The sequence below is a fragment of the Nycticebus coucang genome, chromosome 11 (genome assembly GCF_027406575.1).
Source record: "Nycticebus coucang isolate mNycCou1 chromosome 11, mNycCou1.pri, whole genome shotgun sequence".
NCBI lineage: Eukaryota > Metazoa > Chordata > Mammalia > Primates > Lorisidae > Nycticebus > Nycticebus coucang.
The window spans coordinates 83,679,960-83,696,121 of record NC_069790.1 but is presented as its reverse complement, the minus strand read 5'-3'; the positions used below and the strand labels follow the sequence as shown (position 1 = coordinate 83,696,121).

Genomic DNA, 16,162 nt, shown 5'->3' with positions numbered 1-16,162 from the left:
TCTTATGGCTAGGAATTTAAGACCACCCTAAGCAATATAGTGAGACCATGTCTCTACAAAAAGAAAAAAATTAGACAGGCATGGTAGAGCATGACTGTAGTCCCACCTACTCAGGAAGCTGAGACAGGAAGATCACTTGAACCCAGGAGTTCATGGCTGCATTGAGCTGTGATGATGCTACTGCACTCTAACCTAGGCAACAGAATGAGACACTGTCTTAAAAAAGAGAGAGAGAAATAAATAGGATTGGTTACATAATGAAAATGCAACGCATTTTAAAATGGCAGCCACAGAACGTTACACCAAGCGTGAGGCCCTTCTGAGCACAGGGAAGTGCGTGACGACACAGGTTGCACAACCATGACACTGGCCTTGGGAATAAGAAGACTATTGGCAATAAAATATGTGATAGCATAGATAATACAGTTGAATAACCGGATTGGAAGATAAAGTACAGAAATCACCCAGAAAATTGGACACAATGATGGAAAAAGTTTGAGAGAAGTAGAAGATAATTCAAGAGATTCATGATACAAATGTAGTTGAAGTTCCAGACAGAGGACAAAAAACAAAAATAGAGGAAGAAAATAATCTTTGATATAATTCAAGGCAAGTTCCCATAACTGAATGACATGTGTTTATAAATTTAAAGAGTCAAGGCAAGGCACATAATCATAAAATGTAAAATTATCAGGGATAAAGATAATTTCCCAAAACCTTTCAGAGAGAAAAACAAAATAAAGCAAAAATGCAGTCGTGCACAAAGGGTTAGAAATCAAAATGTCAGGCTTGGCGCCCGTAGCACAGTGGTTATGGTGCCAGCCACATACACCGAGGCTGGTAGGTTCAATCCCAGCCTAGGCCAGCTAGGCAACCATGAGAACTACAACCAAAAAATAGCCTGGTGTTGTGGCGGGTGCCTGTAGTCCCAGCTTTCTTGGGAGGCTTAGGCAAGAGAATTGCTTAAGCCCAAAAGTTTGAGGTTTCTGTGACGCCATGGCACTCTACCAAGGATGACACAGTAAGACTCTGTCTCAAAAAAAAAAAAAAAATGAAATCAAAATGGCAGCAAAACCATAATGTTAATTTAGCCAGAAATTGCAATATAATTGTTTTGAAAGGCTCAGGGGGAAAAAAGGAGGGGAAGAACAAAACTCAGTCTTCGTCTTTCATAAAAGGAAGTCGGTAAATGGTCTATGTCAATGAAAATTCAGGAAATTGCAAAAGAAGCATGCAATTTAGAAATTGATGTTCAAATGTAGTTTTAGAAAACAATTGAGGGGGAAAGGTACTAATTTCAACTAAAAGAGTCAAAGGCCTCTTAAATCATGGACTGGTGAAAGACATTACTGTTTTTCAACATAAACCTTGTAGAATTAGTATTTTTGTAACTACATGTGTTGATAATTTAACAATTAAAATTGGATCAAAAAGTAGATAACAATTTGCCCAGTGTGTGCGTGGGACTCCAACAGATGTGACACTAATGACTCTTCTCTCTTCAGATTCCCGGTACATTCTCCTGCCTGTCGTGTTACATCATCTCCACATTCACTTGCAAGAACAGAAGGACCTGATCATGTGTGCACGTATCCTTAGCAACGTATTTTGTCTTATCAAGAAAAATAGCTCAGTAAGTAAATACGGGTCATAGTACGTAGTTCCCATCAAATGGCTTATGGAAATAAAATTGTAAATGTCTACAAAGAAACCACCCATAAGAACCACCCTGAGCCTCTCACTTTTATTTCCAGCTGGGCTGGACTTTTTACTTTATGCTGGAAGGAATTTTTTTAACCTTGTGGGATTGCTATAACCCCAAATAACCTAGGCTCCCTAAACTAGCGTTTCAAGAAGGATCTGAATACCAAGTGAGAAAAATTAGAAATCTCAAAGCCTCCCACATGTGTCTTTAATCTTGAAATGATGAATGCTCTGTGGCAAGAATAAATTACTGCTTGCAAAGTGAAGTCGTTTTTGGCTCATTTTGTGAAGGGCCATGTTGTGATGCTCAGATCTTGGTCATGGCCTTGGGCTGGGTCCCCTGGAAATCACAGAAGCAAAGGATATCCCCAGCAGATTAGGGATAGCTTGCATTTCACCCACTAGCTAGCCCCAACAGTGATCTCTAAATTGTTATGGCTCTAGGGATTCCTGTCCAACTGCCTGACTCCTGATACAGTTCGACAGCACTGGAGAGTGCAGGGCAAAGTGAGGAAAGCCGGGCGGTGCCTGTGGCTCAAGGAGTAGGGTGCTGGTCCCATATGCCAGAGGTGGTGGGTTCAAACCTAGCCCTGGCCAAAAAAAAAAAAAGTGAGGAAAGCCACATGCCGGCTTGGAAGTGACACAGCTTAGACTATTCATATTCATGGCTCTGGGGTCTGATGCGAAATCCACATACAGAGAATGTCCTGTCATAATTGTGTCAATGTGCAAGTGTTAATTCAGCATTATGCTATAGGTCAGTGGTTCTCAACCTTCCTAATGCCACGACCCTTTGATACAGTTCCTCATGTTGTAGTGACCCCCAACCATAAAATTATTTTTGCGCAACAACATGTCACCACAACATGAGGAACTGTATCAAAGGGTCGTGGCATTAGGAAGGTTGAGAACCCCTTCTGTAGGTAATAGGTTTCACCAAGCAGAGTTTGGCAGTGCATACTGAGACTCCTATTTCTCTGCTTCCCTATTACCTCTGTGCTGTGGTTTCCAGTTTCATCACTCTTACTTATGATCAGCTTCTCAAGATCCATGAGTTGCCTGGGGCCCCAGGGGATGTGTTGGAGTTAAGGCTGAGTTGGCACTTGAGAGGAAAGGGCTACGGGTGGTACCTGTGGCTCAAGGAGTAGGGCGCCAGCCCCATATACCAGGAGTGGTGGGTTCAAGCCCAGCCCTGGCCAAAACTGCAAAAAAAAAAAGGAAAGAAAGAAAGGGTTAGATGCTCTGCCTCTAAATGTGTAATGAGAGGAGCCTACACTGAAAGGGACAGTTGACTTTTACCCACCCTCTGATCCAGGCCCCTAGGGTAATCTGGAACCGGATAGAACAGTCGTGAGATAGACGTGTAAGTTCAATTTTAATATTCCTTCTATACAGTTCAGTAAAGCATGGTCATAACATGCTTAGTTGGAATATTTTTCCAAATTATAATTGCTGAGATAGTAAAAAATAAACTAAATAGTTCACTAAACAAAACTGAAAACATATCAGCAGTGGTGAAGGTGACTTCCTTTTATTTCTCCTTGTCTGTTTCAATTTGGAAGTTGCAATTAGTTTTTGGACTTAGCTAATAAGCAACTCAGAGCAGAAGCCAATTCACTAGGGGAGAAACCTTGGTGGTTTTCTTGCAAGTGTAAGAAAATTTATCATAAAATCCTAGCCAAAGGTTCTTTCAAACTCACACTTTCTTAAAAGGATTCTTTGCAAAGAGTGATCTTGATGAGAAGCATTTGTGAAGTTTTGTGCAGGTTCAGTGAAAACCCAAATTCACTGCATACCTATAGTCTGCTGTGCAGAGTGATTTGGGTTTCTCTCTCAAGACCTGGGGCTTGGATAGGATTATCTTTGCTTTAGGAAAGCATTCCCTACCAGGGCTGCTGACCTTAGGCTCACCCTAGCTAAGGCTTTGCCTAGGCTGAATGCCATTTCCTAATATTTACCTGTAGGGATCTTTAAAAACCATTTTTCTAGGAATAGTCATTTGCACTTAAAATTGAGTTTTGGAAAACTATGGATGCAACTCTAGGTGATGAGAAGAGTAAATGTGATCACGATCAGGAACCCAGGAGGATAGACTTTAAGAACCAGGACAGACTTTTAGTGAGGAGCTGAGCCCAGAGAGGCAAACTAACGGGGCCAAGGAACTTGCCCAAGGTTACATGTCCTTTTAGGCTCATGGCTGGTGTTCTGAACTAGTCTGCTGTGCCTTCCATATCACGCACCTCTTTATTTATGTCAAGTATCCATTGCACAGCCTAGTTTTAAACTCTTGGGGAAGCCATTAATTTCTTCATGCGTTTGTTTTCTATAAAAGAAGGTCATTGGTTTAGGTGATGTCCAGGCCTTTCAAGCTCCCAAGTTCTCTGACTCTTTGAATTCTATAGTTGGAAATGCACTTTTTCCCCTTTTCCATTAAAATGAGATTCATATGCATATTAAGCCCCAATCTTTTGAACACATTTTTTTTTCTCTTAAGGAAAAATCTGTGTTGGAGGAAATAGATGTGATCGTGGCCAGCCTGCTGGACATCCTGCTGAGAACCATATTGGAGATCACCAGCCGTCCCCAGCCATCCAGCTCAGCAATGCGGCTCCAGTTCCAGGATGTCACTGTAAGATCATGAAGCAGATGGCACCTGGAGCAAGGCTTTAGCCACTTTGTGGCTGGCTTGCATAGCACTCCGGGAAATGTGGCTATGGGGGGCGGGTAACCTAAGAGCATTTTCACATTCATACGCAGTTACCTTCATTTTATGAGGAAACCAGAATATGAAGAATGTTTGTTAATTAGGCTTTTGGAATGAACAATTTTTAATTTAACAATTTTGGTATTAGTTTGTACTTGGCCAGTTTAAATCATCTATGATTTTATATCCCCAGTCAACTTGGTAACTTCTCAGTCTCTCTTCATCTATCTAATTGTTTGACGAAATGAGAACAGTGGAACAGAACCATGGGAGCCAGCGGCCCTGAGTTTTAGTTCTGAACTTTTTACTATGACAAGTCCAGACCTTACTTTTGTAGGCCTGGTTCCTCAAGAAGGTTTGACTTGGCCAATTCTAAGATGCTTTCAAGCACCATTATTTTATGAGTCTAATATACCATGATTCATTTAAAATATTAAGAAATAGTATATCTGGAAGTTTAGATATACATTTACCTATATACTTATGTGTAAATGTTTACAAGAATATAAAATGGTACAGTCAGTATGGAAAATACTGACTTTGCTTTGTATATCAGATGTGCAGCCTATGAATGGCCCACTTCCTTAGCACCTTTATCAGACATCCAAGGTCTCTTTTCTTAGAGTAGGCTGCATTCTGACCGGTATGCAGTGCTATCTTCTTGTGGCTTTAACTTACATTTCCTTAATGGCTTATGATGCTAAACATCTTTTCACATACTGATTTACCATCTATCTATATATGCTCTTCAGTGAAATGTTTTTTCATGTCTTTTTCCCAATTTTTAATTTGATTACTTTTTTACCATTGAGTTTTAAGAGTTCTTTATATATTCTAGATGCCAGTTTTGTTTTTTTTTTTTTTTTCAATATGTGGTTTGACAATATTTCCTCCCACTCTATAGCTTGTTTTCTCATCCTCCTAACAGGGTTTGCAGAGCAAATGTTTTTAATTTGGTGAAGTCCAATTTATTAACTTTTCCTTTTCTATGAATCATGCTTTTGGTGTCAAGCCTAAGAACTCTTTTTTCCTAGCCCTGTATCTTGAAATTTGGCTCCTAGTTTTTTTTCTGAAATGTATTATAGTTTCGTATTTTACATTTGAATCCATTAACCATATTGTGTTAATTTTTGTGCGTGTCAAGCAATTCTAACATCATGGCCATTTCAATGTTGGTATTTATTGATTGTCTCTCTTCATTCAATCTGAGATGTTCTGGCTCTTGATATGTGATGAGTGATTTTCCATTGAAGCCTAGGCATTATTACAAGACTCTGGATCTTATTTAAACCTTCTATTTTAGCTGGCTTTTTGTGACACCACTCATCGGGGACAGCCCTATTCATTATGGCAAGATGAAGATAGAATTCTAGGTGTTGGCACTTGGCCTCCATCACCATCTGAGAGAAAAGGGCTCCTTGTTTCTGCTGGATGAGGACCACAGAGGAGTGTCTTTGTTGCTGTTGGCGGTGATGAGCATCCTGACTCTCTACTAGGCCACCTCTGATTTCAGCCCCCTGGGGAAAGAAACGTGTGACTTGTTACTGCCCAGTGTTAATGAAGGTCCAGGTTCCCCAGTTGTGTTCACTAACACTAACCAGTGGGGGTGAAAGTACCTGCTCCCTATTGGCTTTCTCTGGGAGAGATGTTGGGGTACCTTGTTATATCTCAGCAGAGTACAAGTCTAAGGTCCCCACTTGGCCTTTGCAGGCTGGGTGTTGGGGAGACCAAAGCTTTTTGTGGTGTTCAGCCAGAGTAGAGCAGTTATTGCTAAAAATATTGCCTTGCTAGGCTGCCCATTTCCGGACCTGTTGGCTAGAGAAAGAAGGGTTTTGTTGGGGCTTTTTCTTTTGTTCACTTCTTCGGCTGCAGGTGTGGGATATATGGCGTAGAAATCAGACCCAGAAAACTCAACACTACTTCCTTCTTCAGTTTCCAAGCTTCCTGGGCAGTTTTTCTTGCCACCTTTCAAAATCTTTTTCTGTTTGTTTTATACTTAATATTCAGGTTTTTGGTTGTGTTTAGCAAAAAGAATAGGGAGGAGTATGTCTGCCCTTTCACCTTGGAAGAGGAGGAAAGTCTCCTTTATCATTATGGTTTTAATGAAAACATTTTAACTGCCTCCTGGTGATGAAACTTTTACATAATTCTAAAATTATAATGACACAGCAAACAAAGTCATTGCAATTGCTGGACATGGTTTCAGCCTGCCTGAGGGCAAAAGCTACAACACTTTTTCAAACTGCTTTGTATCTAGGGGCATACTTTGCAATGTGGTCATGCACCAAGTCTCTGTGGGATATATATGGCCTTCAGGGTGTCACAATGTGATAATCAATGCAAATTAAGAGACTTGAAAAAGTAGGAAGGCAGTGAGTCATGTTTGTGGGTGGAGTTGGGGGTAGGATGCGCAGGGTGACTGTCCTGTGTACTAAATTTTAGGAAAATCACATCAAGAGAATCATTCCTACATAGCTTGGTGGTGCCCCTTACTGTGTGAAAAACCAAATGCTCAAGGTATGTGGGATGAAATTCTCTAGGAAATACACACCTAAAGTCTTCGGCATCTTTGGTTTTATGGGTTAAAACTTTGTTTTTAGAGGACTCAGCAGACCTGGCACAATGCTCCCCTGCCATTTCACCGACTACGTGATGTTAGTCAAGTTATTAGTGTCTCTCAGCCTCTGTTTCTTTATTTTAAGACAGAGAAAATAATTGTACTTATCTTAAAGTTAGTGTGAGTATTTCACCGAATCGGGAAAACTGTCTAAATAGTATCTGGTTTAATACTCAATAGATTTTTTTTTTTTTTTTTTGGCCGGGGCTGGGTTTGAACCCACCACCTCTGGCATATGGGACCAGCGCCCTACTCCTTGAGCCACAGGCGCCGCCCAATACTCAATAGATTTTAGTCATTAGTAATTGTGGCATCTGGAGTCACAGTAATAGAATTATTACTGCAAAAGTGATAGCTGAATTATTATTTGTTATAAACTAATTCTGTGGTGAGAAATAGACTCTGGTCATTCACAAAAGCAGTTCTCTTAGGGCACTGACAATCTGTCTGATTTGTTCATCATTTTCTCACAGAGAACAGGCTCTCTAAATCAGGGAGACTTTTAGTTGATGAGCCTCGATTGAGCACCTATTTGGTCTTTGCAGATACATATATGAAAAAGTGCCCGGGGCAAATAGACACACTGTTAGTTAGATCCCATAAGGGTGGCATGATGAATTTTTCCAGTGTTCTGTAAGTACCACGGTTGTCACCCTGTGTCTCAGCAAGACCAGCAGGAGGACTGGCTTCCACCGTATCACAATTCCAGATAACAGGCCTTATTTTTAAAAATTAAAAGGATTGTACACTTTGTTCATCTACCAACTAACTGTTCTTTAAATTTTAAAATGTTCTCTCTAGTTAGAAATCTTAAAAAGCACCATTGTGATTAGTTCCTTTCAAAATCCAGTTATACATAGAAGCACATTTTATAAAGCAGCATAAGTGGCCATTTCCTGCACACCCTCATATAACAGGGCTCCAGAATTCCTTACAATTTATAAATACTTCCTTGTACATAATTCTGTTAAGCACCATTTATAGTGCAGGTGACTCAGCTGGGCATAGGCCATGTCTAAGACTCTGGTGTATTTGTCTACTTTTTTTTTTTTTTTTTTTTGTAGAGACAAGAGTCTCACTTTACCACCCTCGGTAGACTGCCATGATGTCACAGGACTCACAGCAACCTCCAGCTCTTGGGCTTCTGCGATTCTCCTGCCTCAGCCTCCCGAGCAGCTGGGACTACAGGCGCCCGCCACAATGCCCGGCTATATTTTTGGTTGCAGTTCAGCCGGGGCTGGGTTTGAACCCGCCACCCTCGGTATATGGGTCCGGCACCCTACTCACTGAGCCACAGGCGCCACCCTTTTTTTTTTTTTTTTTTTTTGAGACAGAGCCTTAAGCCATTGTCCTGGGTAGAGTGTGGTGGCATCACAGCTCATAGCAACCTCCAACTCATGGGCTCAAGCGATTCTTCCGCCGCCACCTCCCAAGTAGCTGGGACTACAGGCACCCGCCACAACGCCCAGCTATTTTTTGTTGCAGCCGTCATTATTGTTTGGCAGGCCCAGGCTGGATTCGAACCCACCAGCTCAGGTGTATGTGGCTGGCGCCTTAGCCACTTGAGACACAGGCGCCGAGCCTCGTTTGTCTAAGTTTTTATATTGCAGTTTTGAGGAAAAGAAATGGGTCCTCATGAATTCTGTAAGAAATATTTGGAATAAGGCTCTGCGCCTGTAGCTCAAGTGGCTAAGGCTCCAGCCACATACACCTGAGCTGGCGGGTTCAAATCCAGCCCCGGCCTGCCAAACAACAATAACATCTACAACCAAAAAATAGCCGGGCTTTGTGGCAGGTGCCTGTAGTCCCAGCTACCTAGGAGACAGAGGCAGGCGGTTCACTTGATCCCAGGAGTTGGAGATTGCTGAGAGCTGTGATGACACAGCACTCTACCCAGTGTGACAGCTTGAGGCTCTGTCTCAAAAAAAAGAAATATCTGGAATAAGTAATGCATATGTATAATAGAAGATGTCTTGGAGACTGCTATGGTAGCCCCCAAACTCTTGTTATACACAGTTGTTGGTAGAAGCACCCTTTGTACTCAATCTGTTCATAAAATGTCTACTAAAGACTACAGGTTTTTTGTTTTGTTTTGTTTTTTTATTATTATTAAATCATAGCTGTGTACATTAATGTGATCATGGGGTACCATACACTGGTTTTGTAGACCGTTTGACACATTTTCATCACACTGGTTATCATAGCCTTCCTGGCATTTTCTTAGTTATTGTGTTAAGATATTTATATTCTACATTTACTAAGTTTCACATGTAGCCTTGTAAGATGCACCAAGACTACAGGTTTTAATGGTGATTTATATGTAGGAAATTCTCACACTACACTAAATAAAATTTGGCCAGTGGTCTTTTTATTATTATTATTTATTTTTAACAAAGTGTGAGTCTAGCATTTCTATGTAAATACATTCTTAAAATATATTAAGAAAAAATTACATTATGAATTTAAAAAATACATAAGTAAAATACTGGCCCCCAAACAGGGTTGAATATGTTGGAGTTTCTAAACAGATTAAGTGGATAAATAAAATTACATTGTAGAGTAGATGTGGGGATTGACAATACATCATAAACTTGTAAGAGAGTATATGTCATGGTGGTATGCTATTGTAATGGGCCTAAGTCAGAGATGACAAATACAAATAGTTAACTTAGATTCAAAGAGATGTCCACCCATGTACGATTGAGTGTGAAGACTTAATATTAACGTCTTTGTTATCAAATAATTTTTCTTATTATTACTAAATTATTACAAATCAATATATTCTACTAACTTTTAAGTTATTTAACTATTCATAGGATTGTGTATTGAAATAATAATCTTAGGAAAATAAACCTTGTAGCTATATTGGAGACAATGTGGATAACATGTGGAAAAACTGAGAAGTAAAACATAAATGTGTTTCTACCAACTAGATTTTCATTTTTAAAGTCAAGACATGAGAGGTCAAGTCAATAGAGGTTAAAAAATACAGACATTGGGCCAGGTTAGTGGCTCACGCCTATAATCCTAGCCCTCTTGGAGGCTGAGGCAAGAGTGTCACTTAAGGTCAGGAGTTTGAGACTAGCCTGAAGAACAGTGAGATCCCATCTTTACAGAAAATACAAAAATTAGCTGGGCATGTTGGCATATACCTATAGTCCCAGCTACTTGGGAGGCAGAGGCAGGAGGATCTCTTAAGCCTAGGAGTTTGAGGGAGGTTGCAGTGAGGTATGATTATACCATGGCACTCTAGCTAGAGGGGCACAGCAAGATTCTATCTCAAAAAAAACAAAAAAGTGTGGATGTTGGTTATCAACTGGTGGATTCTAACATGTATTATACCTACTTATATTTGAATTATAACCCAAAATCTTAAGTATATTTCCTCTATAAAATGAAATCACACCAAGCAGAAAGAAGAGTACAGACCTCTAGAAGTCTAGAAGTAGAGATACCTAGGTTCACACCCCAGCTTCATTTACTAGCTGTAGAACCTGGGGTAAACTTCTGACTATTAACAGATTTGAAGTGAAGTTGATAGTCTACCCAACAAGCCTCTAATAATTAAAGAATTCAATAACGTGATCAAAGTACAGAAACTTACACGTAGAACCATTCAGTAAGTCATAGTGCATCTTATCTTTTTTATTTTATTGAGTTATAATTGAAATTAAAGTAGTTTAAAATGTATGATTTGATTAGTTTGGATATAGGTGTATACCTCTGAACCATCACCACAACTGAGATAATGAATATATCCATCACTCTCAACAGCTTCCTGGCGCCTCTGTTTCCTCTCTTGCCTCTCCATACTACCTCGCCCCCAAGCAACTGCTAACTTGTAGTAACTTTCTTGTTACTCTAAATAAATTTGCAGTTTCTAGAATTTTGAATGAATGGAATCCTATGCAGTAGAACCTCCATAGCTGACCACTTCCTACATTGAGCACCTCCTTAAGTTGACCTAATTTTCATAGACCAGACAGACATCCACCGCATGTGCGTGTCAGTACGTGGTTTCCTATATTGACCATCTCCATGTGCTGACCAGTTTGTTACAGTCCCTTGGGTGGTCAACTTACAAGAGGCTCTACTGTAGTACATAGCTATCATTCAGGCTTTTTGAGGGGATGGGTGCAGGGGTTCTAGTTTATTTCACACAGTATAATCCTTTGAGTTTCATCCATGTTCTTTTGTGTATCATTAATTTATTTTTGTTGCTGAATAGTATTTATATGGATAAAGTATAATTTCTTTATTCATTCACCTGTTGGTAGATATTTGGGTTGTTCTTGGTTCCTGGTTTTGTCTCACACATTATATTTTTCTGTTTTGACACCAACAATACACTATGCTATTACCACTGCTTTATAATAAGTCTTAAAGTCAAGAAGTGTAAGTTTCGTTACCTTGCTCTTCTTTTTTAAAGTTGTTTTGACTGTTCTAGGTCCTTTCTATTTCCATACGGACTTTAAAATCAGTTTGTCAGTTTCTAACCCTCAAAAACTTTGGTGGGGGTGGCGCCTGTGGCTCAAAGGGGTAGGGCGCTAGCCCCATATGCCGGAGGTGGGTTCAAACCCAGCCCCGGCCAAAAATGGCAAAAAAAAAAAAAAAATTTTGGTGGGATATCAATTGAAATTGCATTGAATCTGTACATAAATGGGGAGAATTGATATCTTGTCAATATTATGTATTCCATCCTGGGACACGTAGTATCTCTATTCATTTAGGTCTTCTTTAATTGACTTCATCAGTGTTTTGTAGCCTTCAATGTATAGTCCCTATACACCTTTTGTCACAGGTCAGTAATTATTTCACATTTTAATGGTATTATTTTAGATTTCAGTTTCATTCATTTGTAGCATGTAAAAGTAAAATTCATTTTTGTAAATTGATCTTGCATTCTGGGATGCTGATAAACTCAATTAGTTCTAGTAGCTTTTTGTGGATTCCAAAGCATTTTCTGAGTACACAAGTATGTTGTCTGTAAATAAAGATAGCTTTTTAAAAATTCCTTTTAAATCTGTCCTTTTAAATAAGTGCTTTTGCTTGCCTTATTGTACTGAATAAAACCTTCAGTGCCATGCTGAATAGAAGCCGTGAATAAGCTTCGAGAGGTCTGAAAAGTATTTTTTTTTCTTTGCTCTTAAAAGATATTTTTGCTGGGTAACAAATTCTTAATTGATAGTTTGGGGGGGGGGTTTCTTTTCATTACTCTGAAGATGTTTCTCTATTTACTGAGTAACAAATTCTTAATTGATAGTTTGGGGGGGTTTCTTTTCATTACTCTGAAGATGATTCTCCATTGTCTTTCAGCTTACATTTCTTCCAAAAGCACTTTTCTCTCATCCTTATCTTTGTTCCTCCATGTGTACTGTGTACCTTTTTTCTCTGACTAGTGTGAAGACTTTCTCTACCTCTGGCTATAAAGCAGTTTGATTTATGGTGTGCCTTGGTGTAATTTTCTTCATGGTTCTTGTGCTTGGAGTTTGTAGAGATTCTTCGATATGTAGGTTTATCATTTTCAAAAAAAATGGAAAATTTTTTTCTTATTTCTATAATGACTTTTCCTGTCTCCTCCTCTTCTTTGAGACCTCCAACTACACAGACATTCTGCTACTTGAAGTTGCCCTACAGTTCACCAGTTTTTGATTTCATTTTGTTCTCTCTGTGCTTTATTTTGGAGAATTTCTATTACTCTTAAAATTCAAGAGTTTTTTCTTCTGCAATGTCTTATCTCCCATTAGTCTCTTTCAATGAATTTTCATCTCAGACATTAAACTTTTCATTTCTAGAAGTTTAATTTGGATTCTGTTTATATCTTCCATGTCTCTAATTAGTATGTTCAATCCTTCCTCTAGCTTCTTGAATAAATAGAATATAATAATAATAGCTGTGTTAATGTCTTTGTCTGCTAATTCTGTTGTCTGTGTCATTTATGGATCTGCTTTTATTGATTGATTTTTTTTTTCATTTGTATCATCATCTTTTCTTGCTTCATAGTATACCGGATAATTTTTTGTTGCATACCAGACTTTGTGTATTTTTACATTGTTGGGAACCTGAATTTTTTTTAAGTTCTAAAAATACCTTTGAGCTTCACTCTGAAATAAGGTTAAATTTATTGGCAATGATTTGATTATTATCACTCCTTGCTTTTAGAATTTGTAACATACAACTGGTGCAGCATTTAGTAATTTTTCTCCATTGCTGAGAAAAGACCCTTTTGGTACTCTAACTGATGTCCTATGAATCATGACATTTTACCAGTCTGGCTAATAAGAAAAGACACGACTACTCCCAGTGCCTGTGAACACCAGGCCCTGTTATCTCGGTCCTTTCAGGTCATTCTTGGGTTGTTTCCTTATATACATGCACTAAAATAATAATAATTCCTTTAATTTTTTTTTTATTTCCTGTGTTAAGTATCAACAGTCCTTTTCTTCACTAACAAAGTAATATGTTGAACTTGGAGGCTATTTCTACTGGTCCATATTTATTAGTTTCCTGAACATTCTCCCTAATAAATGTACAAGGGCAATTGTTTACCATACCTGTATGTTGCAAATAATTATCAAGATGCAGGAAGCTATTATGAATCTCTGGTTACTGGGACATGGCCACGGAGTAGCATGCTCAGGCCTCCCATGGCAGCTGGAGAAGATATATTTGACTCTCTTGACTCAGCTGCCTCCATTGGAAAAATCCCACTTTTCAGGGCTTTTAGTCTTTAATTTTAGAGCCTGGCATCTCTTTCCATGTAAAGTCTAAAAAACTAATCCCTAATTAAACTGCACTTCTGTAAACATACAGTCAGTTACCAGGGACTGCCTCTCCTGTTGTGTTCATTTTGTTTTCAATGTTATTACTCTGTTTCAAAGTACATAAATTCTTTGCTGAACAAAAAAGGTGGCAGTAAATACACATGTATTTTAAATTAGAAGTTCATTGGAAAATACAAAGGATGGTGGTTTTATATAGGATTTCAAATCTGTAGTTTTATATAGGACTTCAAAGCTGTGTATGGTTTTCTTTTTTATATTGATTTTTAAGAATTGGGATTTGTAGGAGTAAATCACATAAGCCCAAGCACAAAAGAGTGGCCAAAACTGCTTTTTTAGAAAAAGATTAAGATTAACATCATGCCATGAATGGCTGTCTCCACAGCCTGTGAGTCGGCAGATCAGTACTCTAATGAGTTGGAGGAAGTCACATAAATTCACAAATGGAGCATGAAGCTCCAGGAAGAAATTTGGAATCATAAAGACCTGGGGTAACTCTAGGTCTTTCTGGCTGTATGACTTTGGGCAAGTCATTTAGCCCATTTGAAACTATATTTTACCTTCTTTAAGTAAGTAGTATATCCCCTACCTCATAGTGTTGGTATGAAGCTGAAATGACATAATGAATGCAGGTGTCTTATATGTTCAGTAAATGATCAGGAGTCTGTTGCCTTACTTCCTTTAAGTGTATGGCGTTATCTACCAACGGAAAAGCTTCCACCCAAATTAAAAAAAAAAAATCCTCTCTAAAGTTAAAAATGCATGTATACCAAGTTAGTGGTAACCATTATAGGGAAAAATTATAGCTGTGATATTTTAGGTAATTTAGATAAAGAGGACTTCATGGGATGGCTTTGGATTATACTGATTTTCTTTTATTCTCTTCAAGGATAGCTCAGAGTGACTTACTGATGTTCTTTCATGTCCTTACTAAAAACTATGTTGTTGTTTTTTTTAATTAGGGGGAGTTTGTGGCTTGTCTTCTGTCCCTATTACGGCAAATGACAGATAGACATTATCAACAGCTTCTTGATAGTTTCAACACAAAAGAAGATCTAAGGGTAAGTGACGTCTTTAAAATTTTTCTTTAATATATCTTAGTTTTTGTTTTGTTTTGTTTTATTGATCCCTGTTCACATAGTCCCTGAAAAAATTGTTTTACCTGTTTCTCTTAAGTTTTCACAGGCCTACTCATCTCTAGTGCTCTTTAAGGTTTCTGCTACTCAAGCAAAGCTATTAACTCGCATTTTGGAGAAAGACATGGGATTTGAAAGTCATCAGAGTCCAATAAACTAGAAACAATCGCAGAACTAAGAGACAAAAGCAAATAGACTAACAGAAGTTAAATGAGCCTAAATATATTGTCTTAATAAAAGATAAGGGAGAATATATAAATATAGTAGCTAGTTTTATCTCTTCAAAACCACAATGACGTGTTCTGGGTACTACTTTATGGCTGGGCAAGCAGAGTTGTATTTGACATTCTCCAACATCTGTAGTCTAATCAATATGCTATGCTACTCTGACAGGCTGACATTAAACAGAAAATATTCGTGCCGGGTTTATAAAAATCCAATATTTGCTGAGATTTGGGGAACTGTAATGCTTCCTTCCTAGTGTCTCTAAAAGCTTAGAAGTGATTGTTCTCAGTTGGAGGAATGATCTGTCATTGTTTGTCCTTATTTACTTTTATCTCTCTTCCATCTCTAGTTTTCCAGACTACTTTTATGCGTAAACCTTCATGGTGGGAGGGTTGCTTAAATGCTGAATGGTGGAGAATTAGAAAACATCAAGTACAGTTACACTGCAATATTTGCTTGATTGGAAGCCTTCAAAGTGCCTTAGGGCAAGATTTGTAGGTTTTCTTTTTTTCATGAGTAGTACATAGAGGACACTTTATCTTTAACTTTAACTGCCTGGAAAATATTGTATGATCTCAGAAAAGTTTCTGTTACCTTGGAGCAGTTGGCAAACTGAGACATTTGCATTCTTTGGGGGCAGATTTAATCTATTTAGCAGTCAGTCAATTGGCATATGGTTTCATTTTTTCATTCTTACATTCAGTTTTGAGTTTAGAATTAAAAATGGATAAAGGCCTTAGGACTTACCCATTCACTCTTAAGTACAGAAATCCAAAATGTCAAAAGGAAGATAATTGTGTAGCTATTAACTTTAATCAGAAATATTTTAGCATGATTGAAGAATCATTAGGTTTTACTTAAGAAATGACTTTATATTTGATCATTTCCCTTAGGAAAAGCTACATATTTTCATAGACCCTGGAAATTAAAAATAGCAGAGAAACATAAATTGGAAGACATGATTAATTTAATCTAGGTTTTATGTTTTAATATT

The 16,162-nt window shown here is 38.3% G+C and overlaps 1 protein-coding gene across 4 annotated transcripts in view; it reads left to right on the top strand.

The window, feature by feature from the left end:
- DOCK4 (dedicator of cytokinesis 4) overlaps positions 1-16,162 on the top strand; it is a 471,167-nt gene that overhangs the window by 355,540 nt on the left and 99,465 nt on the right. For all 4 annotated transcript variants that reach the window (XM_053609306.1, XM_053609304.1, XM_053609303.1 and 1 more), the window contains exons 24-26: positions 1,506-1,633; positions 4,199-4,333; positions 14,770-14,868. In XM_053609306.1, coding sequence (XP_053465281.1) covers positions 1,506-1,633; positions 4,199-4,333; positions 14,770-14,868 — 362 coding nt within the window. The remainder of the gene's footprint in view (positions 1-1,505; positions 1,634-4,198; positions 4,334-14,769; positions 14,869-16,162) is intronic.